The sequence below is a fragment of the Saccopteryx bilineata genome, chromosome 1, assembly GCF_036850765.1.
Source record: "Saccopteryx bilineata isolate mSacBil1 chromosome 1, mSacBil1_pri_phased_curated, whole genome shotgun sequence".
Classification (NCBI taxonomy): domain Eukaryota; kingdom Metazoa; phylum Chordata; class Mammalia; order Chiroptera; family Emballonuridae; genus Saccopteryx; species Saccopteryx bilineata.
In genome coordinates, this window is record NC_089490.1 from 29,713,826 (window position 1) to 29,738,964 (window position 25,139).

General features: G+C 44.0%; 1 protein-coding gene across 1 annotated transcript; it reads right to left on the reverse strand.

The window, feature by feature from the left end:
* Positions 1 to 2,503: 2,503 nt before the first annotated feature.
* LOC136319843 (glutathione S-transferase A4-like) lies at positions 2,504 to 23,829 on the reverse strand. The gene is made up of 7 exons (XM_066252977.1): positions 23,791 to 23,829; positions 18,204 to 18,310; positions 17,005 to 17,056; positions 13,998 to 14,130; positions 12,202 to 12,343; positions 5,527 to 5,658; positions 2,504 to 2,792 (listed from the first exon to the last, which is right to left on the reverse strand). Exons 2-7 carry the CDS (start codon positions 18,288 to 18,290, stop codon positions 2,670 to 2,672), a joined length of 669 nt encoding a protein of 222 aa, XP_066109074.1. The 5' UTR covers positions 18,291 to 18,310; positions 23,791 to 23,829; the 3' UTR covers positions 2,504 to 2,669.
* Positions 23,830 to 25,139: the final 1,310 nt, after the last annotated feature.

The window sequence follows — 25,139 nt, forward strand, 5'->3', positions numbered from 1 at the left end:
GTTCTGCTGGGGCCTTCCTAAGACTCTGGCCGCAGAAGAGACATAAAACCCTCAAAATAAAGACCCCCAGCATGGACCTACTCAAGAGCACACCCATGCCCCTCCCCCGCATGAACTTTTGACTTCCTCCTGAACTCCAAGGGTCCCCACGGACTTGCACCCAGGGGAGCAGGGGGCAGTGACAGCTCGTCCCCACCCAGGCTAACCCCTGAACCTGCCTCCAAACCCTCCTTTTCTCTGCCTTCCCGGTGAGCTAAGAGCAGCTCCTCCTTGGCTAGCTTCTGTCTCGGTGACTCACTTTCCTGCGAGCCGACAGCAGCCCTCCACGGTTCACTTCTTCCCGATATCACTTCTTCCCGGTAACGCGTCTAGAGAGCCCGAGCATCCCCCCAGGCTCTCCTGCTGCGGCCTGTACCCTGGGCCCTTCCTTTGTTTCCCTGTCCCCAGCGTTAACAAACACCCTCTCAAAATCACCGGGACTCGGGTTGTGAAATCTTTTCTGCTTGAAGTCAGAAACCCACACCCTACTGCCAGCCAGAGGCAGACCACTGGGTGTTCTTGGGGGTCTCGGAGCTCACTTCCTCGGGCACCCAGAGTTCTGCAATGGGCCCAGAGAGAACCCCCTAGGAAACGACAAATGGGTAAAGACCTACAAGAAAGACTACGGGACAGGAAACGAGCTCTGCTGGGGCTGGCCACACCTTTGTGGGCGCCTCAGGGCTGTGCTTGGGAAGAAGGGGTCAGCTTGGGGCCAGGCCCAGGGTTGGTGCAGGCCCCTGGGCAACCAGTGAGAACCTAGGAAGTGGTTGTTTTTCAGAACACTCTGGGGTGTGGGGGAATGATTTTGTTTCTCACTATGTAAACCTTCTAAACTGTTTAAATTATTTACCAAGACCATACGATTTTAATAAAAAAGAAATTGACTTACAATTTTGAATCATTAAAAAATCATAGTTTAGTTTTTCTTTTCCACTTAATCTCTGTAAGGTCAGACTCTCAGCTCTTCTGGAAGTCTGAAGAAAAAGTCATCCCACAAAAAGAGGGGCGGGGTTTCCTCTGAGAAGCCTTTTTGACCCGTCTGTGTTATTGACCTCATGTTGGTTGGCCATGGCTTGGTCAGGGTGGGAAAGAGATGGGGTGGTTGGCTGAATAGAATCCCCAGGTTGGGTTTGACCACACTGGAAGCAACAGCTCAGGCCCCAGGTGGGCCAAATGGCCAGCTTGTCATAACTCTGTTGAGCAGTCCATCATTTGAGCAGGGAGGAGCATGACAGCATGCGGTGTAGGCAGGCCATGGCCTGCGGTGGCCCTGTGGAAGTGACCTAGAGGCTGGTGACACATTCAGCTGTTTCATAAGTAAGGATATGTACATGGGTACTCATTCAGAAGCTGATCAGGCCTGGCTGGGCCACCCAGCAGCAGTTTAGAGCTGGGAGAACCACATCTCCCAACCACTGGCAGGAGCCCCTCTCCAGACCAGTGTCCACCCACCAGAAACCACGGCTGTGCCTGTAACATCACCCCGAATAGCTGCCCCATCTCGAAACCCCTCCCTCCCTCACCAGAGCCCCGATGAGCAACTGAGCTTACACAACTTGAGAACACAGTAGTTAAAGGAAGTATATCAAGTCAAAGGAATTCTTGAGTCAATTTGTATAAATAGTCATTGGTTATCTCTTAATCTCAATGCTACTTGGAATTATTTCACCAAAACAAACCCGGTGTTGGGGGCTATATTAGATGGAATAGATTTGTCTAATTGTTCAAGTTTTTTTTTTTTTTTATTAACTTAGTTATTTATTTCTATGTTGAGAGAGAGAGGACAGGAGACAGAGAGAAGGGGAAGAGAGAGAGAGTGAGAAGCATTAACTCATTGTTGCTTCACTTTAGTTGTGTATTGATGGCTTCTTGTATGTGCCTTGACTGGGAATCAGATGTCGGGCTTAAGACAAGCCAGCGACCCGTTGTTCAAGCCAGTGACCTTGAGTCTCAAGCCAGCGACCTTTGAACTCCACTTGGTGACCTTAGGATTGTGTTAAAGATCCTGTGCTCAGGCCAGTAAACCTGTGCTCAAGCTGGTGAGCCTGTATTCAAGCCAGCGACCTTGGGGTTCAAACCAGGGACTTCAGCACTCCAGGTCAACACTTCATCTACTCTGCCACCACTGGTCAGGCTGACCAGATTTCAAGACATTGTCTGTCCCCAACACTTCCCTTTAAGATTTACTAGTGCCACCCATTCTCTTCCTGACAATTAGTCATTTGCCACTTTTTCTTCTATCCCAAGTACTTGACATCAGGGTAGCTGTTGGAAAGCTCCTGCTTCCCCCACCCCATGGCTCTGCTTGCTTTTCCCCCAGGGGTTCTGATCTGGATACAGACAACAAGAAGAATGCCTCATGTAGGCCACTGCCCTAAATATATCAGCCTCATGTTTATTTACACATTGATCTCAAAAACATTATAACCATCATCTATAATTGACAAGTTTAAAAAAATTTCACATATCAAAATGGTTTCACATTGCATTTAATTGGTATTTGCCGCTGAGCTGATAACAGTATGGCTTTGTTCTTCTCAGACATTTTACACCTCGAATCTACAGAAGGCTTTGGGAGGGGCCGATGCTGCGACTGGCTCGTGACTGCTTCTCAGCGTGACCTGCTGCCCTTAGAGCTGAAGAACGTGTCTGACCACTTCAGCGTAGTGGCTGTCAGGGGGCGGCTGCCTCTGACTGCCGGGCTGCAAGAACTTCTTAATCGTCGGGATGTTACTGATCCTCTTTTTAAATGCCTGCAATGAGAAACTGCAAAATCAGGGCCTTGATAGGGGACACAACCCTTAAGAAAAATCAAAACTTTGTCACCAGAGGAGGGTGCTTAGACCAGAAGCATATGGAACACAATGTGTTGAAGCTGAGTTAACCCCTCATTGCATGTTTACTGATGTATTACCTGGAAAGGGTAATGCAATTGCTGGTGTTTATAGCATGAGTTAAATTATCTTTTTTATTTTTAAGTGAGAGGAGGAGAGATAGAGAAACAGACCCTCGCATGCACCCTGACCAGGATCCACCTGGCAAACACGTCTGGGGCCAATGCTTGAATCAACCAAGCTATCCTCAGCACCTAGGGCCAATGCTCAAACAGAGGGAGTGTGTCTGTGAGAGAAAAAGAGAGAGAGGAGAAGGAGGGGAAGAGAAGCAGATGGTCATTTCTCCTGAGTGTACCATGACTAGGAATTGAATCCAGGGCATCCACATCCTGGGCTGACACTCTATCCACTGAGCCAACTGGCCAGGGCTGAGTTAAATGATCTTAATAAAAAAATCACTATCCCGGCCCTGGCCGGTTAGCTCAGCGGTAGAGCATCGGCCTAGCATGCGGGGGACCCGGGTTCGATTCCCAGCCAGGGCACACAGGAGAAGCACCCATTTGCTTCTCTACCCCCACCCCTCCTTCCTCTCTGTCTCTCTCTTCCCCTCCCGCAGCCAAGGCTCCATTGGAGCAAAGATGGCCCGGGCACTGGGGATGGCTCCTTGGCCTCTGCCCCAGGCGCTAGAGTGGCTCTGGTCGTGGCAGAGCGACGCCCTGAATGGGCAGAGCATCGCCCCCTGGTGGGCAGAGCGTCGCCCCCTGGTGGGCGTGCCGGGTGGATCCCGGTCGGGCGCATGCGGGAGTCTGTCTGACTGACTCTCCCCATTTCCAGCTTCAGAAAAAAACAAACAAAAAAAATCACTATCCCAAGTAGACAGTGCTTGTTAAAAACTCAAAAAATTATTTAACCTATCAATTCCTGTTTTAGGAATTTATTATAAGAGAATAAGGAAGGATGTTAACAAAGAAATAACTGTAAGAATGTAGCACAGTGAAAAATTAGAAATAACCTGTGTTTCCAAGAAAAAACTGGTTATATAAAGTATGGCCCACCCCTACAAGAAATGTAAGCCAGCAATTGAAAATGATATGATATGCAAAAGAAAAGAAGGTCCTTGTATTGACAGGAGACAATCTCTGGAATGCACTTTTTAGGGGAAAACAAAGCCCAGGGCATTGTATAGGGGAAAAGTGGGTGTGGGGGATGGGGATAAATATATGCTCATTTTTGCTTGTATCTGCATAAACAAGAACAGTGGAAGGTTGCACAGGGAACCAATACAGGTGATTGTGGGAGTGGAGAGGTGGGAGGGAGGTGGGGGTGGGAGAGTGAGATTTTTCATTTATGCCTTTAGACAGTTACAATTTTCCAAAAAGATGTGAATCTATTACTTAATGAAAATAGAATAAAATGATATTACAGAAGGGTATTTGTAGACACGTAAATATATTTTCGATCATTGAAAAATATTAAAAATGAGCCACAAAAAAGTATTTTTTTTTTTTTTGTATTTTTCTGAAGCCGGAAACGGGGAGAGACAGTCAGACAGACTCCCGCATGCGCCCGACCGGGATCCACCCAGCACGCTCACCAGGGGCGATGCTCTGCCCACCAGGGGGCGATGCTCTGCCCACCAGGGGGCGATGCTCTGCCCCTCCGGGGCGTTGCTCTGCCGTGACCAGAGCCACTCTAGCTCCTGGGGCAGAGGCCAAGGAGCCATCCCCAGCGCCGGGCCATCTTTGCTCCAATGGAGCCTTGGCTGAGGGAGGGGAAGAGAGAGACAGAGAGGAAGGAGGGGGGTGGGGGTGGAGAAGCAAATGGGCGCTTCTCCTATGTGCCCTGGCCGGGAATCGAATCCGGGTCCCCCGCACGCCAGGCCGACGCTCTACCGCTGAGCCAACCGGCCAGGGCGTCACAAAAAAGTATTTAATATGATCTGATGGTGAGAGAAAAATGTAAGATAACGGTCAGAATGTCTGACACAGTAACATTTAAACGATCAGATTGTTTTTCTTTTGGTTTATACAAACATCTAAGGTAGCTACATAAACTTGCATTTCTTATGTAATAAGAAAAAAATGCTATTCTCAATTTATAAAACCTATGCTCACCTATTAGATAATATGTTTCTGAGGAGTTGGAACAGAGGCCAGGTAAGGTCTGGCTGGTGGGATTCAGAGAGAGAGGTCAGAGGACTGGGGCAACGCCACAGGAGGCAAGCAGTGCCCGCCCAGCAGGAGCTCTGAGCAACTGAGGGACTTCCTGGGGGTCCTGGCATCAGGGAAACCGATGGGGAGCAGAATTATTTGGTAGGAGCTTGGAGAAAAACAACGAAGACCGACTTGTTATCCTTGCTTCATCAGTAATAAAAAAAAACCCACTAGAAGTACTAAACAAACCAACCAGCGAAAAATGAAAAGAAGTACAAAAATGAAAAATGCGCTAAATGTTTATGCTAGAAATCAAAATAATCTATTGCTTCTCCCTTCATAATTTTTATTTCCTATCTCCGATAGTGTGTGAGCAGAAGAAAATCACCAAAATGAGAAAGTTTCTCTTGAGATTGACCTGGAGGCACATTTTGTTTCAATCTTTGTTCTTATTCATTATTCCTCCCTCCCCCAGTTTTGTGTGGATGTTAACACACTACCTTGAGCAGAGGGAAGTCAGAAAGAACAGAAGTATTGAGTTCTTCCATCATTAAAATAGCTTCTAACAGTTGCACGTCTGCCCAACTGAAGGTGTTGCCCACGAGGAAATCCTCTCCATGGTCTTTCAAAATCTGTAGAAAGAAAAATAACAAAGACTACCAAATAAAAGTAAAGAGTATTTTGCCTGGCTAAACACAAAGCAGGTACAGATCAAATTTGCTAAAAAGAGGCCCTGGCCAGTTGGCTCAGCGGTAGAGCGTCGGCTTCGATTCCCGGCCAGGGCACACAGGAGAAGCGCCCATCTGCTTCTCCACACCACCCCGTCCTTCCTCTCTGTCTCTCTCTTCCTCTCCCGCAGCCAAGGCTCCATTGGAGCAAAGATGGCCCGGGCGCTGAGGATGGCTCCTTGGTCTCTGCCCCAGGCGCTGGAGTGGCTCTGGTCGCGGCAGAGCGACGCCCCGGAGGGGCAGAGCATCGCCCCCTGGTGGGCAGAGCATCGGCCCTGGTGGGCGTGCCGGGTGGATCCCAGTCGGGCGGATCCCAGTCGGGCACATGCGGGAGTCTGTCCTACTGTCTCTCCCCGTTTCCAGCTTCAGAAAAAAAAAAAAAATTTGCTAAAAAGAATCTTTTTCTTGATAATCTTCAAGAATGCTGGCAAAGACAGGATGAAACCAACCCTCTTAGACATTGCTGAACTGTCTTTTGGGGAAATTTGTTGATGATTACCAAGATACCTTGGGTGGGGAAGGGCCAGAATGGAGCTGCCTGTTAGGAGACTAGAGCTGGCTAGTACATGTGAGCACCAGTAGAGGGAGACACAAAGGTCACGATTAGCTAGAATTTAGCTACTATAACCACAAGTACAATGCAAAGAAGTTATCACAAGCCCAAACCTGGTGAATAATAAGAAAGTAGCATTTTCCCTTCTTTCTTACAAAAATCATATTGCAGAGTACCCAAATATTAAGGGGAAGAGTCATCTTATAGAAGGGACTCCAGCTAATAAGTGAATAGCGACTGACAGGATTGGGGTGTCAACATCTGCATCCACCAATAAATCAGTGGGTCTAGGCATTGATCACCAATCACATTTAGTCATAAGAAGAGAGACTACCAGATAACATGAGCTTCTTAATGACCTACACAACAGCGGCAATGAAGTGGTCTGGTCAAAGACATCAGACCTGAACCTGTCAAGCTTCTAATTCTAACTTCCAATTGACAGAAACTCTAGGAAATAAAGGGGGATGCTGCAATTAGTAAAATCTAGACTGTCAGAAACTTGGCAAGACAAATGCAAGAGGAATGAGGAGAGAAAGCCAGAGGGAAGAGGGAACTTGAAATTATAAGGGACTTAAAATACTATATAATTAACTAATTATAATGAATGGATTTGAGTTTGATCCTGATTTGAGCAAATGAGTTATTTTAAATATTTTGGGATGTGCTGGATTAGGCCACACATTTCAAAATCTGCAGTTTGATAAAGCTCAGTGAACAAACAATACCATAACTCAATTCTACTAGTTTCTTTTTAATAGAAGGTATTTCAACATCACTATACATTGTCCTCAAATAAACAAGAACTTACTTGCCTAGAACTCTAAAGTTCTGGCAAAACTTTTATTTATAGTTTAGTCAGTAATAAATTATTCTTTTCCAAGGCTAAGACTAATTATTTTGAATTGTACCACAGAATTATTTTGTCCCGCAAACCTTTATTTATGGAGCCCTGTGCCAACAAGTCTTTATCACACGGCATGCTGCTCTCTTGGTTTGGAACCTTGCCAGATACACTGAGAAGACATTTGTAACTATGTATTTGCTCCCAAATAACTTCAGAAAAGTTGAAACTTTAAGAGGCTTTGTCTTTTGATTGAGAGGTTGTAGCCTACAGAAATATCTGACATGCCTGACCAAGTGGTGGCACAGTGGCCCAGGGGACAGAGCATCAGCCTGGGACAATGAGGACCCAAGTTCAAAACCCCTAGGTCTCCAGCTTGAGCATGGGCTCACCATCTTGAGCGTGGGATCGCTGGCTTGAGCATGGGGTCCCTGGCTATGAGAAAGCAATCAATGAACAGCTCAGGTGCTGTAAGTATGAGTTGATGCTTCTCATCTCTCTCCCATCCTGCCTGTCTGTTCCTTATTCTCTCTCACTTAATAAAAAAAATTTGGCACAATAAATTCGAGATGACACCTTGGGCTGACCTCGTTTGTTTGTTTTTATCAGAACAGAAAGTCTGTATCCTTTCACTGCACTTGGTTTATTCTAATTATGTCTTGTTGGCGGTTCCATAATTATTAAGGTGACCAACTTTTTTACAAAAAAATAAATTGAGTGCTTTCTTATAATTATTATTAAAAATTAATAGGCATGTAAGCATAATTATAATATAAAATATTAAAAATGTTTTATTGTGCATTTATCATATTATAGTATATTGTTGAAATGAATAAGATGTTTCTTTATTTATAATATTGTTTTCTTCAATTTATTTTTGTCCTCCTTTTAATTGTAAGAGAATAAGGAAGGTTACAAGATGATATAGATAATATTATCTAAATGAGTATTTTTCCCCCCAAAACCTCAGGAACATTGATACGTAAAGACACATGTAGCCCCATGTTCATTGCAGCATTGTTCACAGTGGCCAAGACATGGAAACAATCAAAAAGCCCTTCAATAGAAGACTGGATAAAGAAGATGTGGCACATATACACTATGGAATACTACTCAGCCATAAGAAATGATGACATCAGATCATTTACAGCAAAATGGTGGGATCTTGATAACATTATACGGAGTGAAATAAGTAAATCAGAAAAAAACAAAAACTACATGATTCCATACATTGGTGGAACATAAAAACGAGACTAAGAGACATGGACAAGAGTGTGGTGGTTACCAGGGGTGCGGGGAGGGAGGATGCGGGAGGGAAGGAGGAAGAGGGTTAGGGGGAGGGGGAGGGGCACAAAGAAAACTAGATAGAGGGTGACGGAGGACAATCTGACTATGGGCGATGGGTATGCAACATAATTTAATGACAAGATAACCTAGACATGTTTTCTTTGAATATATGTACCCTGATTTATTAATGTCATCCCAATAACATTAATAAAATTTTATTTAAAATAAATAAATAAATAAATAAATGAGTATTTTTCCACTGAATGAATTTTTTTTCAATGTATCATCTTGTAACAATATATGGGAAATATCTGAACAAGAAATATCCTTCATATTGAATTTTACGACAAGTGCTGCAGCTAGAGTATCAACATTCAATCTCGATTTCTCACTTGTCCAAAAATCATTAGCAATTGAAAAAACTCTTTCAACTGCTGCATTAGTTCCAGGGCAGCACAATGTAAATTGAACAAGAATAAATAAATTTTTACATGGAATATGTTCATTTTTGAAATGGCTGAATATTTCCAACCATCTTTTATCAATTTCGATGTGTTCATTTTCTCATTGTATTAATTTTTCAGAATTTAAATATACATTCAGTCTTCTAATTTCTTCAGAGACAATTGTCGTCTAGTTTGATGTCTGGCATTTCTTGAAATAAAAACTCAAGACAAGATTCAATATCTGTCCAATATACTTGCGATGAAGTAAAAAAAACACCATTGAAAACTGTTATTTCCCATGATGTTTGTTTCAGACCATTCTTCGATACATTGAAAACATGTCTGGTAAAAATTCTTCACTTGATAAACTTTCCTGTTATTCCCGGATTTGATTCCTCTAAGTCTGTCAACTTTCTTTTTATAATTAAAGGAAGAAATTTTTCTTCGAAATGAGATTTATATTGAAGGATAAAGTCATTCAAAATAAGACTAACTTCTGTAGCTGAAATGTGTTCACCTTCAATCTTTTGAATCATTTTGTAAAAAAAACAGATGCTTGATTATATACAAAATACATTAATATCTCAGATATTTTATTATTAAAAAATGATTCCAGGATTTTAGGACATTTCTCTAAACTTAAAAAATATAAATGGAGAGACTCAAATAATTGTAGAACACGTTCTATAGCAGGTGGTAGAGTGAGCCATCTAACTTTTGAATATCCTTAAAGTTTTTTGTATCCAACATTTGCTTCTTCACAAAATTGTTTTAAAGTAGCAACACAAATGGTAAAATGACTAAAATGCAAATAAGTTGTAGTTATTATTACTTCTACATCAATTGGCATGGCACATGACGCTGTGTTGACTGTATTTGATGAAATATGTGCATTACAACTTATTCCTAGCATTTTCTTTTGAAGTAACTTGTAATTTTACATACACATTATTCACCCCTTTGCGTCTTCATCCACCAAAATTTGTATTTGTATTATCAGCTGTTAGTGCAACAACTATGGATTTCAAATTGTTTTCATTTATTACTCTGTATAGATGGTTTGACAAAATTTCAGAAGTTTCGCCCTCAATGGATTCTAAATTTAAAATTTTTACTTGAATGCTCTTGGTAACATTAAAATATCTTACTATTATTGGATACAATTTAATTTCATTATGATTTGATGCATCAGATAAAATTATTACAAATGCTGCAGTTTCTAAGTCCTCTATAAGTATTTTGTCACAGTAATTTTTAAGTACTGATTTCAAAATAGCCTCGCATTTTGTCCTGGCACATGAAAATTTTGCATTATGAAATTCTTTAATAATTTAGTTGTACAATCCATACTATGAAAACTTCGATTGTGAATTGTGGTATGAAATGCAAATGTTCCCTCCATTGTAGCCAACTGTTTTTCATCTTCAGAATAATTTGACATTTTAAAACAACTTGTTATTTTACAGCTGGAAGCTGATGCATCTAGTGATTGCTTATGTTTGTTGGTGGTCAAGTGTTTCGTTATCGCTGCTCTGTCCCCAACTGTAATACAAAATTCTCCACTGCAAATATTGCAGAAAAGAATGGTATCTTTCTTTGAAATGAGGAATGGAAATTTCTTTTTCAATTTATCATTGAAATGACATTTTCTCTTTTTTGATTTTTCCATCCCTTAAATAAAATTAAAAATTAAATACAGATCTACACGAACGAAGCAAGCACATTAGGAACTGAAAATGTTACATCATAGTACACGAATTTTCCAGAAATTAACAAAACTAAATATCAAACAAAACCACTAATTTGAAGTGATATTCGGGTGTATTTATCATTTTCTAATTAAAAAACATGTTTTATGCAACTACTTAATCAAAATGTGTTATTAATAGATATGGTTTGAGGTTAGATTTCCATTTTAAAACTTGAATTTCAGGAAAATACTTATAAATAAAATTATATGTATTTGGAAATTATTAAATAGATAATGAATTAATAAAATGTGAATTGTGCTTACCTATGATTGCATATTCACTAAGAAAGGAATAATCGTGAGTCTACAATGTCATAAGTGCCCTGTCGTGTTTCAGTAAGAAGTACACAAAGCCATTTGTGCACTCGGTGTATCGCGCACTCTCTCAAGGTCTCCCGTGCGGAGCGCATGCGTCTCATAACCGCGTCTCACTGCACTGTACTGATCCTTGATGAATTGTCATGTCAAATACAAATACATCACATCACACACAATGGATTGACTCTGCATCGATTGAACACAGACATTTACCGATTAGTCTTCCAATATCAAAAAGGAGGACATGTAGGAGGAGACTTTTCAAGGGAGGACGGAACTTACGAAAGAAGGACTGTCCTCCCTAAAGGAGGACGATTGGTCACCTTAACAATTATACATGTCATTTGTTTTGGAATCCTTATTAAAGCTTTAGTCCAAATTCAAGAAAGCTCTAACATGTTTTCTTGTAGTACTCCAGCCTGCTGGGAACTACCAGTGTCGCGTGAAAGAAACCTACACAAGGCACAAACTTATGAGAAGCGGGAGGTAGAGGGAGGTCTGCTAAGGGAGGCAAAGAGGACCTCCTGCATCTGCCTCTCCCTCAGCTTTTATTATCAGAGCAGAACAGAGGTAACAGAATTACAAGAGAGGGAAACCAAGTGATAAAGGGAAAGTGATTAATGGCCGTTTTGTTGACATGGAGAAAGGGCTAATTTGGGTCAGTACATTCTTTTTTCTTTTGCTAATTAATAAGCGCAAAGGAAGGGGCAATCTAGAACCTCTAGGTTAATTTCTTAAAACCCATTCACATGCATTCCTTTGTGTCTGCACAAAGGTCACCCACTCACACAGTCACTTGGTGTTTGCATCCAAGAGACATTCACTCAGGGCTTAAAACTAAAATTCCCCAACCCAAGTCATAGAGGGTTCAAAGTTAAGTGGGTGATTCCCTACAGTTTCTGTCTTTTCAGATAGTCATTTAAATATTCCTCTCAGCAACAGGAAATGTAAAAGTCCCAGACCCCTGCATCCTGGGAAGGGGAGGTAGGAACTCGTGCCAACCATCCCTCCCAGTCTCGTCCTTCCCTTCCCCATTTCCTCTCTGGGGTGAGAGGAGGGTTTGAGGGTCCCCGTAGGTGTAAGCTCCCAACACTGTTCTCGCCTCTCCCCACCTCCTCCACAAGATTTGAGCATGCAGCTGTTGCCCACCAGACCACGTGTTGTGAAGAGCGTCAGGACACCCACCGTGCTGCTGTACCTGACTGGGGTGAGGTCTCCCTGCCGTCCAGATGGAGCCCATGCAGCCTACCTTTTCAAAGACCGGGAAGTAACGGGTTTTAGCTCTGGTCACGATTAAGGCAAAGTCCTCTTCTTTTTCTGCTGGGGATTTGAACAGAGTCCCTACGACCATCATCATGAGGTCCAGCGTGGCATCAGCGTACATGTTGATCCTGACAAAACACAGTGTGATTCATTCCTAGAGGAAGTCTGAAGTATGGGTTTCGTAATCTGTAACTTCTATGGAGTAGAAATTGGAGCAAATGACTTCTGATCCCCCGTCCCTTAGTTTCTATGCTTCCATGCTCAGGAATGACACAGTAGGGTCTCTGGAAATGTTTATTGAATAAAAGGATCTATGAAAGAATTTAATGAGTGCCTCTAAGTTAAAATCTTCTGTAAACAATTAGATTATTATGGGTTTAAAGAGTGCACTGAATGAAGTCTACCAAAAGTGCAAAACAGTGAGTGCCAGGACCTCTTCACCTGGAAGACATATATATATATATAATATAATATATAATTCAGCAGGTCTTCTGTCGACTTGGCAACTGAGAAAGAACTTTACTTTCCTAGTCAGGTCAGGGAAGCAGCTCAATTCATTCTTTTAAAATTTTCCTTCCATTGACAAACACTGGACGAGTGGATTAAAAAGCTTTGGTACATATGTACTATGGAATAGTACTCTGGCATAAGAAATGATGACATCGGATCATTTACAATAACATGGATGGACCTTGATAACATTATACTGAGTGAAATAAGTAAATCAGAAAAAACTAAGAACTGCATGATTCCATACATAGATGGGACATAAAAATGAGACTCAGAGACATGGACAAGAGTGTGGTGGTTACCGGGGGGGGGGGGGGCAGGGGGGGCACAAAGAAAACCAGATAGAAGGTGACGGAAGACAATTGGACTTTGGGTGATGGGTATGCAACATAATCAAATGTCAAAATAACCTGGAGATGTTTTCTCTGAATCTATGTACTCGAATTGATCAATATCACCCCATTAAAATTAATAATAATAAAAAAACAAAAAACAAAAACTTGGCAGTTTCCTCCATCAATAGATGGGCTCTCTTTCCTGGGCTGCTTTCATGCCTTGCTTTGACTAATAGAATGAGGTGGAAGTGATAAGGGACTAATTTTGAGCTTGGCACTTATGAAGCCTTGTGTGCTTTCATTCTCTCTGTTAGAACCCTGCCTCACGGTCAAGAGACGAGTTAGGATGAGAGGTTGAGTGACAGATGGCTCATTTGCCTCCCAATTAGTATTCAGCCAAGACCCCAAAGCAGGGCCTCCTGGGTGACCACTGGCTGGCCACAGACATATGAGTGTATCCAGCCAAGGTGAGTCTAGCCTGGCCCAGATGTGCCAGCCACCCAGATGACCCATGGACTGGTGAGTAGTAATGAATGCTTGCTGATTTAAGTCAATGGGCTTCAAGGTATGTTACACAGCATTATTTGTGGTACTAGATCATTGCTACAATGGTCAATATTTATTTACTAAGTCATTTATTTCTACCTTCATGCAGAATAGTTGACCAGGTCATTTTCTGAGGAGATATTTTTTTAGGAGTGGGGAAAGAATATGAGAATGTTGAATGCAGACCAGTATGAGGAGTAAAAGGAGAAGCCCAGAGTATTTATTCAGAGTCAAGCATAAGTCATGCCGGGTGTAGCAAGATAACATCTCCCCTTTGTTCCCCTTGCGTTCTCCCCTCAGTCCAGGCTGAAAGGCTACCCTGAACCAGGTCTCCATTCATGCCGACAGAAGCCTGGATAAGAAGCAAGTACAGGCATGAGTCCTGTGGTACCTGACTCTCTCTTTCTCGTCCTTCCCATACAAGTTGTACTTGGCAGCCAGGTAGCTGAGGATGGCCCTCGTCTGTGTCAGCATCATCCCATCCACCTCAACCAGAGGCACCTGGCCGAAAAGCAGGCGCCCATCTGTGGTTTGAGCAAAGAAAGGTTAAGGGTCTCTCCTCCTGTGGTTGTGGTAAGCCTGCAAAAGCGTCCAGTTCTAATTCCGTTGAATGATTTTTAGTTTTTATTCAAACTAGTGAGTTAAAGTCCCCAGTCGATGCAGAAACGCCTACCATTTGCTTAATAATCAGTTTGAGATTTGCTTGATGGTTTCTTGCATTTTTGTGTGTTGGTTAGTTATGATTATTTAGGACTTTCTACATTTACTATGATTGGTTCTCAAAGTTTAGGGTGTATAAGAATCACGGGGGTGGGTGGGGATTGGGTTGTTAAAAATACTCGCCCCACCTCGCAGATATTCTGATTCGGGGTGGAGTCTGGGAGTCTGAATTCTTTAAAAAGCACATCAGGTATCACACTAGGTGCACACAGCGAGGATGTAACAGTAAGAACCCTGGCAGACCTGGGTCTGAATGTCAGCTGTAGCCCTTTCCAGCCATGTGACTTCAAGCAAATGACTTGTAGCTTCAGCTCCCTTTCCTCTAAAACAGTCATCATTTCTATCTAGGAGGTTTCTGAAAGGATGCAGTGAAGTATCATAACTAAAATACTGAATACTGTCAATAGTCGATGTTTAGTAAACTGAAATGTCTTCTTTATGAGTGACTGCTTATATAAACAATGCACTTAAAGATAGACTAAAATTAATGCTCTTTTCATGGGGTCTTGAAGAAATGAATTGCCTTTAAATTTCAATTGCACCTGTTCATTGCTGAGATTAAGGAACTGGACCCAGAATAGGAACCAGACTTCATGGGTACAGTGGCGAAGGCCACAATTAATTTCCCCAATTTCACTAACTTTCCTGCTGGACTTGGGGAGAGGCAGCAGCAGATGGTGGAGAAAACACCGGTGCAAAAACCAGGAACAACCGTCAGGGAGCCAACGACCCTGTCTACCTGGATGACTTTTGGCAAGTCTCTAACTTCTCTGAGCTGATTTTCTGATTTCTAACACTATCTGTCCTGCCCAGTTTAGTGACTTTCTGCAAAGAGGAATGAGATCAAGTACAAAGCATGCTAGTAGCCCATGCTCTGGAACTATCAATACCATCCTTAGTACTGCAAAACCTCTCTTTCCGAGAAGTTCTACATCTGTTCACTATTGAAGGAACGTCTGATGTGGGGCCCTGCGGCTTAGGAGTGGGGCGCACATTAGAGTCAGGAGCTGATGACCTTCTTCTGAAGGATTTAAGAAATTATCTCAGATCACGAGTGCATAAAAGGATCCTTGAGGTCATTTAGTTCAGTTCATTCATATTTTAGGGGTCCCCAAACTTTTTACACAAGGGGCCAGTTCACTGTCCCTCAGACCGCTGGAGGGCCGCCACATACAGTGCTCCTCTCACTGACCACCAATGAAAGAGGTGCCCCTTCCGGAAGTGCGGTGGGGGGCTGGATAAATGGCCTCAGGGGGCCGCATGCGGCCCGCGGGCCATAGTTTGGGGACGCCTGTTAGGTGATGGGAAGGTGGAGGCCTAGGGAGGCACATGTGGGTCTCTTGCCCAGGATCCCAGGGTCGGGGGCTAGCTGAGCCAGCTGAAGTGGGCTCTCTGACTCCCGGCCCAGGGACCTTTCTGCTGTCCCTCTCTGCCCTCTGTTCACAAATAACAGGAATGGACAGGAGGGTGTCCCGAGGACAACAGCAGCACTGCAGTCTCAAAGAGGGCTGCGGCGTTTCGGGGCTCTTAGGGGGCACTGCTGCCACAATGACCATGGAAGAGATTAGGGAGATGCGTGCATTTATTCATTCAAAATGTATGAATGTAAGCCCTGCTGTGTGCCAGTGACTGTCCCTGCCTGTGGCAGTGGGGCAGACATAAAGAGGGAGAAGAGCTTCAGAGGGACTCCAGATAATCAAGTTCCTAGACGAGAACAGGAACAAAAGTTAGCGGGTCTCCCCTACCCAACACGACCTATTAGCACATTGCAATCTACTACACAGAGATTATTTTTATTTTATGTTAAGAGAAAGATGCTTATGTCAACTATACTTTAATTAAAAAAAAAATTTTTTTTTTAAAGATTCAGGATGCAGAGAATCAAAGGCCTTGTCCAAAGTCAGACAGCTTGTAAATGGCATGTCTGCTGACTTACTGGCTGAGTGTTTTCCTTAAGAAACATGTTTCCCACTTTACGATTGTGTATCAGCAACACTGAGACGCCCAGGCTTTGTCAGATAAGGGAAATCACCTTATGGCTGTTGGACATTTGAAAGCACTGAGAAAGGACTTGTGTTTCCTCTCAGCGGGAGAAATTTTCCTGGGGAATAGTAAGGATTAATGAGATCTTCCTGAAACCAAGTTTAAACAAATTTGGATCTTTTCTCCAGTCTTGATTCTAAAATTGTGACCTGATAAAATGTTTTCTGTAAATCTAAGGCCTAGGATTCCAGTGAATCTGTTAAAACCACCAAGAACAAGTGGATATGGACCATGAGAACTAGAGACGACCTGAGGTCAAATTCCCCTTCTTTATTTCTCCCCCCCACCCCCCAACCCACTGCATCCTTGTTTAAGAATTCTTAAAGGATTCTTCAGTGGGATTGTTTATGAACCAATCAGCACTTGTCACCCATGCTCATGCTATCTTATCTGATTGAGGTCTGGATCATAACCTACTTGATAAGCTTTTGTGAAGGCTGAAGAGACAATGCAGATGACACATTTAGTTCTGTGCCAAGGACACGGTAAACAAACAATCAATGTTAGCAGTCTCACTGCTTGCCTTTTCTAATAGTTGTCATTCTAGAGTTCTGTGTTTTATAATGAAGGTCTATTTCCAGAGGAAATTTTCTATTTTTTTCCAACAAGATGACATTGAACAAATATAGGCTTACCCTTCAGCAACTTCTCATATTGTTCTCTTGTTTCCAGAAATTCTTCTTCAAACTAGATAAAAGATAGAGACATTGTTATAACCCTAAGGTCCAGGAGGGAAGGAAGGAAGGAAGGAAGGAAGGAAGGAAGGAAGGAAGGAAGGAAGGAAGGAAGGAAGGAAGGAAGGAAGAAATGCTCACAGTATAAAATGCCCAATGTCTTCCAGAAAGAAAAAAAAATGTAAAATGTGAAAGGAACACAAAGCTATCGACTACCTACCACCCAGCTGAAAACTCGGATGGAGTGTATATGGTTTATCTTAGGCTGAGCTGGGACTGGCACCCCTCTTTGCTCCTTGCCTGCTGACAGCGTGTCCCACAGCCCTCACTCACAGTTTTCCTTTCTTCACTCAGCTCTTCCTTCTCTGAACTCCTGTCATTTTCTCCAGCTTCCCCACTGGTTTCTCCTCCTGTTTCCTACCATCAGATCAAATCAAATTTCTCTTTGACGCTCATACATTCAATGAAAGGGGTCCAAAGGTCATTAATTAGGTAGGTTATCATCATTTATTGATGGAATTTCTATAGCTTTTGTGGGAAAGAATGACTGTTACGTCCCCCCAATTTTGAGGTGGGGGTAGGATAAGGTGAGCAGTGCGGGGGGAGAAGAGGAAAACAAAGACAGTCATGAGTCCTTGTTCTAGAGGAGATGCCATTCAAATAGGGAAAAGGAAGTCTACACCTGGCTGAGACCAAACAAGTCCACTTGTGAAAATCGATGGGAAAGTCAGTGGAGAGGGAACTCCGAGTTCAGATCCCTGTGGGGCAGACCCTCCAGAGGAGGGTTCAAGAGGACTTCAGTTGGCAGCTGGGTAGAACGTGACCCAGGTGCTAAGGCAGAACTGGAAAGACAGCAGGAGACCAGCTGATCCCAGTGAAAGAAATGACTCAGATGTGGGTCTGCTTTCTCTCCTTTACCTTATGACTCCCCAAGACCTTTCCAGCCCCTACAAAGCTTCCAGACCACCCCCCCTTGGCTTCTAGCCCCCCACCCCTGCTTCACAAGGGCTTACAGTCCCCTCTTCACTTCTTACAAAGGAAGACAGTTGGAAAGAGAGTCAGTACGGCTTGAAGGCACCATCCTCAATTTTGAAGAGGGAAGAGGCTCATTTCAGTCACACCCAAATTATCCTCCTCCCTTTTCCCATTCAGGAACCAACCTCCACTCCAGCGGCAGCCAGCAGCCAGCGGATGGACTCCATCCTGCCCCTGCCGCGGAAGTAGTGGAGCTTGGGTCTGGATGCCATGGCTCCGGGCTTGGGGCTTTCTGAAGAGCCAAATGAAAAAAATATGTTAAAAGAACAAAGTGTCCCTGGCCGGTTGGCTCAGTGGTAGAGTGTCGGCCTGGCGTGCAAGGGTCCCGGGTTCGATTCCCGGCCAGGGCACACAGGAGAAGCGCCCATCTGCTTCTCCACCCCTCCCCCTCTCCTTCCTCTCTGTCTCTCTCTTCCCCTCCCGCAGCCAAGGCTCCATTGGAGCAGAGATGGCCCGGGCGCTGGGGATGGCTCCTTGGCCTCTGCCCCAGGCGCTAGAGTGGCTCTGGTCGCGACAGAGCGACGCCCCGGAGGGGCAGAGCATCGCCCCCTAGTGGGCATGCCGGGTGGATCCTGGTCGGGCGCATGCGGGAGTCTGTCTGACTGTCTCTCCCCGTTTCTAGCTTCAGAAAAATAAAAAAAAAAAAAAAAAAAAAAGAACAAAGTGACACACACCATATGGCATGTTCCAAAATAATTCCAAAGCAGGCAAAATAAAACTACTGTTTAGGGATGCATACACAGTTAGTAAAACTATGAAGAGAAGTCAGAAAAGAATAATCCCAGAGCAGGATGGTGGTTACCTCTGGAGAGGAGGGTGGAGGTTGTGATTGGGGGAGTATGGGCCGTCTTGGGATGCTAATAATATTCTAGCTCTTAATGAAGTAGGAATTAGCCTTCATAGTGAATCTTTAAATGCACCTAACTGCGTTTGCACTCTCCTATGTATGTATGCTACATCTCACCATGTAAGGAAATGGAAAGAACTGACTATAGATATCAAGATATAAACGTATTCTACAGATCTGAGAGACAGTCTCTGGCAATTTGAGAAAGGAACCCAGAGTTAATATGATGGTTTCATGGATGATTTTTACTAAAGATAATCTTTTCTAACAATGGCAAGGAGCTGGGCTTGTTTGGGTTGAAATGTTCAGTGGGAACAGGGCACCTTTTTACTTTGTCACGGACTTAATCCCGAGTGCTGGGACAAGCACAGATGTGCACCTACCAGGACCAGGGTTCTAGTCCGTACCCTGTACCTGTTCAGCAAGGAGCTCTCTGGCCTTCTAAATAGGGGTGATGGAGAGCTGAACTGGAGGTTGTTAGGAGGTTCAGCAGAACTCCAGTCCCCATGTCCAACCCCATCTAAGAGGGGCTGTTCCTTCCAGAAGGACTAAACACAGAGAAGGAGCCCAATACCTCTTATGATCTCATACTCCAAGAACCAGCTGGAGTCTTTACTGCAAAATTCTAACAAGAATGAAAACTCTAATCATTAATAATACAAGCCCTGGCCAGCTAGCTCAGTGGTAGAGCATCGGCCCGGTGTGTGAAAGTCCTGGGTTCGATTCCCAGCCAGGGCACACAGGAGAAGCGCTCATCTGCTTCTCCACCCCTCCCCCTCTATTTTCTCTCTGTCTCTCTCTTCCCCTCCTGCAGCCACGGCTCCACTGGAGCAAAGTTGGCCTGGGCACTGAGGATGGCTCCATGGCCTCCGCCTCAGGTGCTAGAATGGCTCTGGTTGCAACAGAGCAACGCCCCAGATGGGCAGAGCATCGCCTCCTAGTGGGCATGCTGGGTGGATCTCAGTCAGGTGCATGTGAGAGTCTGTCTTCTCTGCCTCCCTGCTTCTCACTTCAGAAAAATAAAAAATAATAATTAATTCAAAAATAAACTCTGTATTTTGCATACTCACAACTATAAACCTCCTTTGCCCCACCCTGTATATAAATATGTGTGTTTCTCTGAGCCCTACTCCTTCCTGTCCCACGGCATTATAGGTTAAGAACTGAAACCAAGGCTTCTAGTCCTTTATCCTTGACCCATAATGAATTTCAGCAAAGATTAGGATAAACTACAGCTGGGTAACACAGAAGATCGAGTTTGTTTATGTGTCCAATAGAAAACCCAATTATTCTCATTGTTTTTTTAAGAAAGAAAAAGTACACTGTCAAAGCTTAAAAGAACAGGTGCAATGGAAATATTCCACCCGTGGGAAATGCAGGGGCAGGAAACAAAGGAGCAGTGCTTTCTGGATTTCATTTCACCCAAGATGCAAAACACTCTGGGAAAAAACTGCTGGGAGACCCGGAGCCCAAGGCATTGAGCTCAGTATCAACTCACTCCCGTCTCTCCAAAGCTCTTTCCTGTGCTGCTGATGTTGAGCAACAGGTGTGTCCTGAACTCAATAACACTGGTGCATCAAGAAGGCTCCCCACAGAAGTCTAACGACATTGGGAACTGAGGCTCACCTGCCAGGGCTCACAGCTTCACCTGCACGCAGCTTCACCTGAGATGAGCAGTGGGGTGCATTCCCCACCCAGAGCCCCGGTACCCACCTCCAGGGTGGTGAGCAGAAAGCAGCGATGATTGCACGGCCACCTTGGGATGGCCAGAGTGTGGTCCGTGGGGAGCAGTTACACGCCACATCTCTTAGAAAATAGAACGCGTACCTGAGTTAGTCCCTGCGTACCACCAGGAAGCAGAGATTGCATCTCTGCCTCTCACTGGACCAAGTTTTGTAGCCTCTCTGAGCTTTGGTTCCCTCAGTTGTACAGCAAAGCGAACAGGTCCTAACTCATTTGCTTAGTTGAGAGGTGGAAATAACATAATGTGTGCAAAATGCTGAACATAGTCCTTCCTCAAAAAATGCCACACACATGAACACACACATACTTGCATGCCTGCACACACTGCACGCATACACACTTCCATGCTTGCACACACTGCGCACACACCCCTAAATGCCTGCACACACTGCACATGCACACCTGCATGCCTGCACACACACATCTGTTGCTCCAGATGGCAGCCGCACTCACATATGCTTCCAAAAGGAGGGGGAAGGCATTTTTCTGAAGTGTGTTGGACCAACCACACTGGAAGCGTGGTTAGAAAGGCAGAACCCCAGTCCTGGGGGCCCGAGGTACTGAATCAGAGTCTGCATTTTTTGTTTGTTTTTGTTTTGTTTTGTATTTTTCTGAAGCTGGAAACGGGAAACAGTCAGACAGACTCCCGCATGCGCCCGACCAGGATCCACCCGGCACGCCCACCAGGGAGAGTCTGCATTTTTCACAACACTCCAAGTGATTTATTCACTCGTATATTTAAGTGAAGTTTGAAAAGCTGAGTCTAGAATGAAAACCCAACCAGACTGCATGGAGCGCTGTGTGCGACCCTGAGTTATTCCTCTCAGACACTGCTGGGCAGGCCCAAATTGCGGAACGTGGCGTTTAAAAGGCAGGGGAGCAAATGGACGGCTGGGTGGAGTCGTGGGTGGGTGAGACTAGAGAAAGGGAAAGGCGGAAGGAATTTGGGAGAATTATAAGTAAATTTCCCATGTGAGCTCGTTTGTGCTGATCCCCCTTTAAGAGGAATTCTGAGGATGTGAGGGAGACCTTCTTCAATTCCCAATTTTAACAAAGTACCCGATATGTCAGTTCCAGGCCTGGGGCAGGTCTGGAAGAAACGTCAGCTTCCTCGTCTATAAAATGAAGAGTTGGTGCAGAATTAGACCGTCTCCTTTGTTTCTTCCAGCTTTAACATCTTCCTGATCTTGTGTCTCTTTCCTCGTCTTCATTCTTTGCCCTACGCTCTTATCTGCGAAATGCATGCGTTGGGAGAGCAGCCAACCTTTCTGGGGTGGAATTCTACTGACAATGTTAACAGTCATTCTGGATAATTTAGGCAAAACAATACACGCTTTTCTCCATTATTTGACCAGTTAGGCAAAAAGCAAGCTTTTATTGGCTTTTCTGGGTCATGGAAGATTTAAGGGGTTAAGAGGTTGCCAAAATACAAGATGCCAGCCTGACCAGGCAGTGGCGCAGGGAATAGAGCATCAGACTGGGATGCGGAGGACCCAGGTTCGAAACCCTGAGGTCGCCAGGCTCACCAGCTTGAGCCCAAGGTCGCTGGCTTGAGCAAAGGGTCACTCGGTCTGCTGTAGCCCCCCTGCCCCCGTCTAAAGAACCGCAATGAAGAATTGATGTTTCTTGTCTCTCTCCCTTCCTGTCTGTCTGTCCCTCTCTCTGACTCTCTCTCTGTCTCTCCCACAAGAAAAAAATATCAATCCTAAATCTAGTATCAATAGATATAGCCTCACCATGTACTTTGGCTTCTCCAGTGGGTCAGAATGGCCGTGCTGCCCGCAGATCAAAATTTGTCACTGAGACAAAAACTCCCTCAGATGATAACCCTGTATTCCCCACAGAATTTAAATTTGCTAGTCTGCAAAGAAGTAGCAAGAAGTAGCATTGTTTTAGCTTTAAGCATACAACGCTTCAGAGCACAACCAAAACTTTCAGGATTGCTTTAAAATTTGTCCATCCTCACTTGATTATTAATTACTCCTCCTCTGTTTTGCTCGTCTATGGTATAAAAGCAAAACACTTAGTTAGATTTGACATATTCATTATTTGGATTTTTATCAAAAGGAAAGTCTCCTATATGACAGCAGCTTCTTTGAAAAAGAGCTCAAGTATTTATAGGGAATTTTTAGCACACACAAACAGAGCGGGACACTATTTTTGGGTGGGGAGTTGGTGGGTTACCGATGGAACAGGATGGTCAGGAGGAGCCCTATTCCAAGTTCACATGCTGAGCATCCTCTCCACAGAGCTTCCTATTTCAGTTTCCGAAACCTACATATCCTTCCCATGAGGGTCCAGTGGATGCATTCCCATTCTCAAAACCCACAAGAGGTCTACGTATACCTCCAAGGCTTACAAACTTACTTAAATGAAAAATAGAGCCCAGAAAGAAACTTTAATCTCTACCTGGGTCATCAAGGCTGGTTAGAGAACAAGCAAAGTGAGCTGCCACGTGGCCCGTTGCTGTTTAAAGACTGGGGCAAGTCCTAGAAAAAATTGTGTCTGGGCTTGACATAGAGATTCCTGCTTTTCAACTTGGCAGTTTCCCAGGGATACAGGACCCCGAAGGAAGACCCCAGGAACAGATCATTTGGATTAAATCTTCCAAGCATAGCGGAGTCGACACCTGACACAGGAGACTTAGTTACCCTTAGCACCCTGGAACAGAGCAGGTGGCGCCTGTGTTCTTTTTAACTCTGTAAAATATATGAGATTTGCCTAAGAAGGAAAAGTGTAATGGCTGAAAAATTAATACATGTTTAAGTCCTGCTAAGCCTGTTGTGTCCACCAGTCAACTGAAACAGCACTGGGCTCCCACACTTACTTGGAGACTAATGAGTGATGTGGATGAGGAAGTGTGAATGACTGACATTATGTGTATCACGCACGGGCAGTGAAAGTGTTCAGAAGGCCTGTTCACATGTACACCGACCATCTCATCTTCATTTACATCTCTACTCTGCAGGGGAAAATACTATCCATTCCTTTTAATTGACATGGGCAAGTTCAGAAACATAGGCACCAAATGAACCACAAAGATGAAACCGTTGCTGACTATAAGTTGCAAATTTGGCCCCAAAATGTAACTCTCCAACCAGACCCAAGAAGAGTGTACTAACCTTATCTCTTCCTGGTTCTCGTCTCTGGTGCTGTGTGTGTATGGGGGGGTGAGGTGAGGGTTTATAACCCTTATCTTTCCAGTGAACGCTCTGCCCACTCAAGGAATTAGCCAGTGAGGAGTCTGGTTTGTACACACCCCGGGGGCTTCAGTTACATCCATTGTTAGTGAGTTTGACCGCACCACAAGTTTCCCATGGAAGAAGAAAGCAAGACTCCACTGGCTCATTCAGCACAGAGTCCCACCCTGCGTCAGGCACTGGGTTAGGCTCTGGCTCTAGACCAGTGGGCATGGCAGACCCATTTCCTGCACCTGTGGTGCTTATGGTCTAGGTGGGGAAGACAGACAGTATAAATATATAAACAAATAAATGCCGTGCATTCAAATAATAAGAGCAACAATATACCAGGTGGTTTTAGCTTACGGATTAGTGCAATCTGTGACAGCAACATTATAAGGGATAGGAGGGAGGGACTCTTATACGGTACCTATCCTACCTGTGAGGCCGGTAGTGTTATTGGAAAGTGGTCTTAGCGTAGCTGTAAATACATGTTGCAAACTCTAGGACAACAAATAAAACTTTTTTAAAAAATGAGCTGCAATTGACATGCTAAAAGAAAACGGAATCATATAAAATGCTCAATGAAAGCCAAAGAAGGCAGAAAAAGAGGGGAAGACAAAAGAAAAAGAAAGAAAAGAAACAAAGAACAATGGAAGCAAAGGGAAAACAGTTACAAACATGGTAGACAGTAATTCGACCACATCAATAGTGGTTTTAAATACGTCAATTAAAAGACAGAGACTATGAGTGGACTAAAATGAGACCCAATTATGTTTTCTACAAGAAACCTACTTTAAAAATAAAGACAGATGGTTACCAGGTGGACGGGGTGGGGAGGAAAGGAGTAAAGAAGGACAAATATCTACCCCCCATAGGTGGGACATAAAACTGAGAACTCGGGACACGGAGAAAAGGAAGTGGTTACCAGGGGGAGAGGAGGGAAAAGGGACAAATATAAGGTGACGGAAAACGACACGACTTGGGGTGATGGGCACACAACACCATCAACAGTTTAAATGCTATAGAGATGCTCACCTGAAACCTTGTTGATAAATGTCACCCCATTTCAATTTAATTTCTAAATAAAAAAAATAAAATAAAGACAGAGATTGACTAAACAGATAAAATTGCCAGAGGGTGAAAACCAAAGCGATGGTGAGAAAGAGGTACGCAGGTGTGGGGTGCTAAGGCCTCCCGGCCAGAGAGATGTCCCCTTAGGTGGGGACCTTTGTGCGGATAGAACACAAGCAGGACCCCTCCGTGCAATCTTCTTGGCACACAGTTTGCTT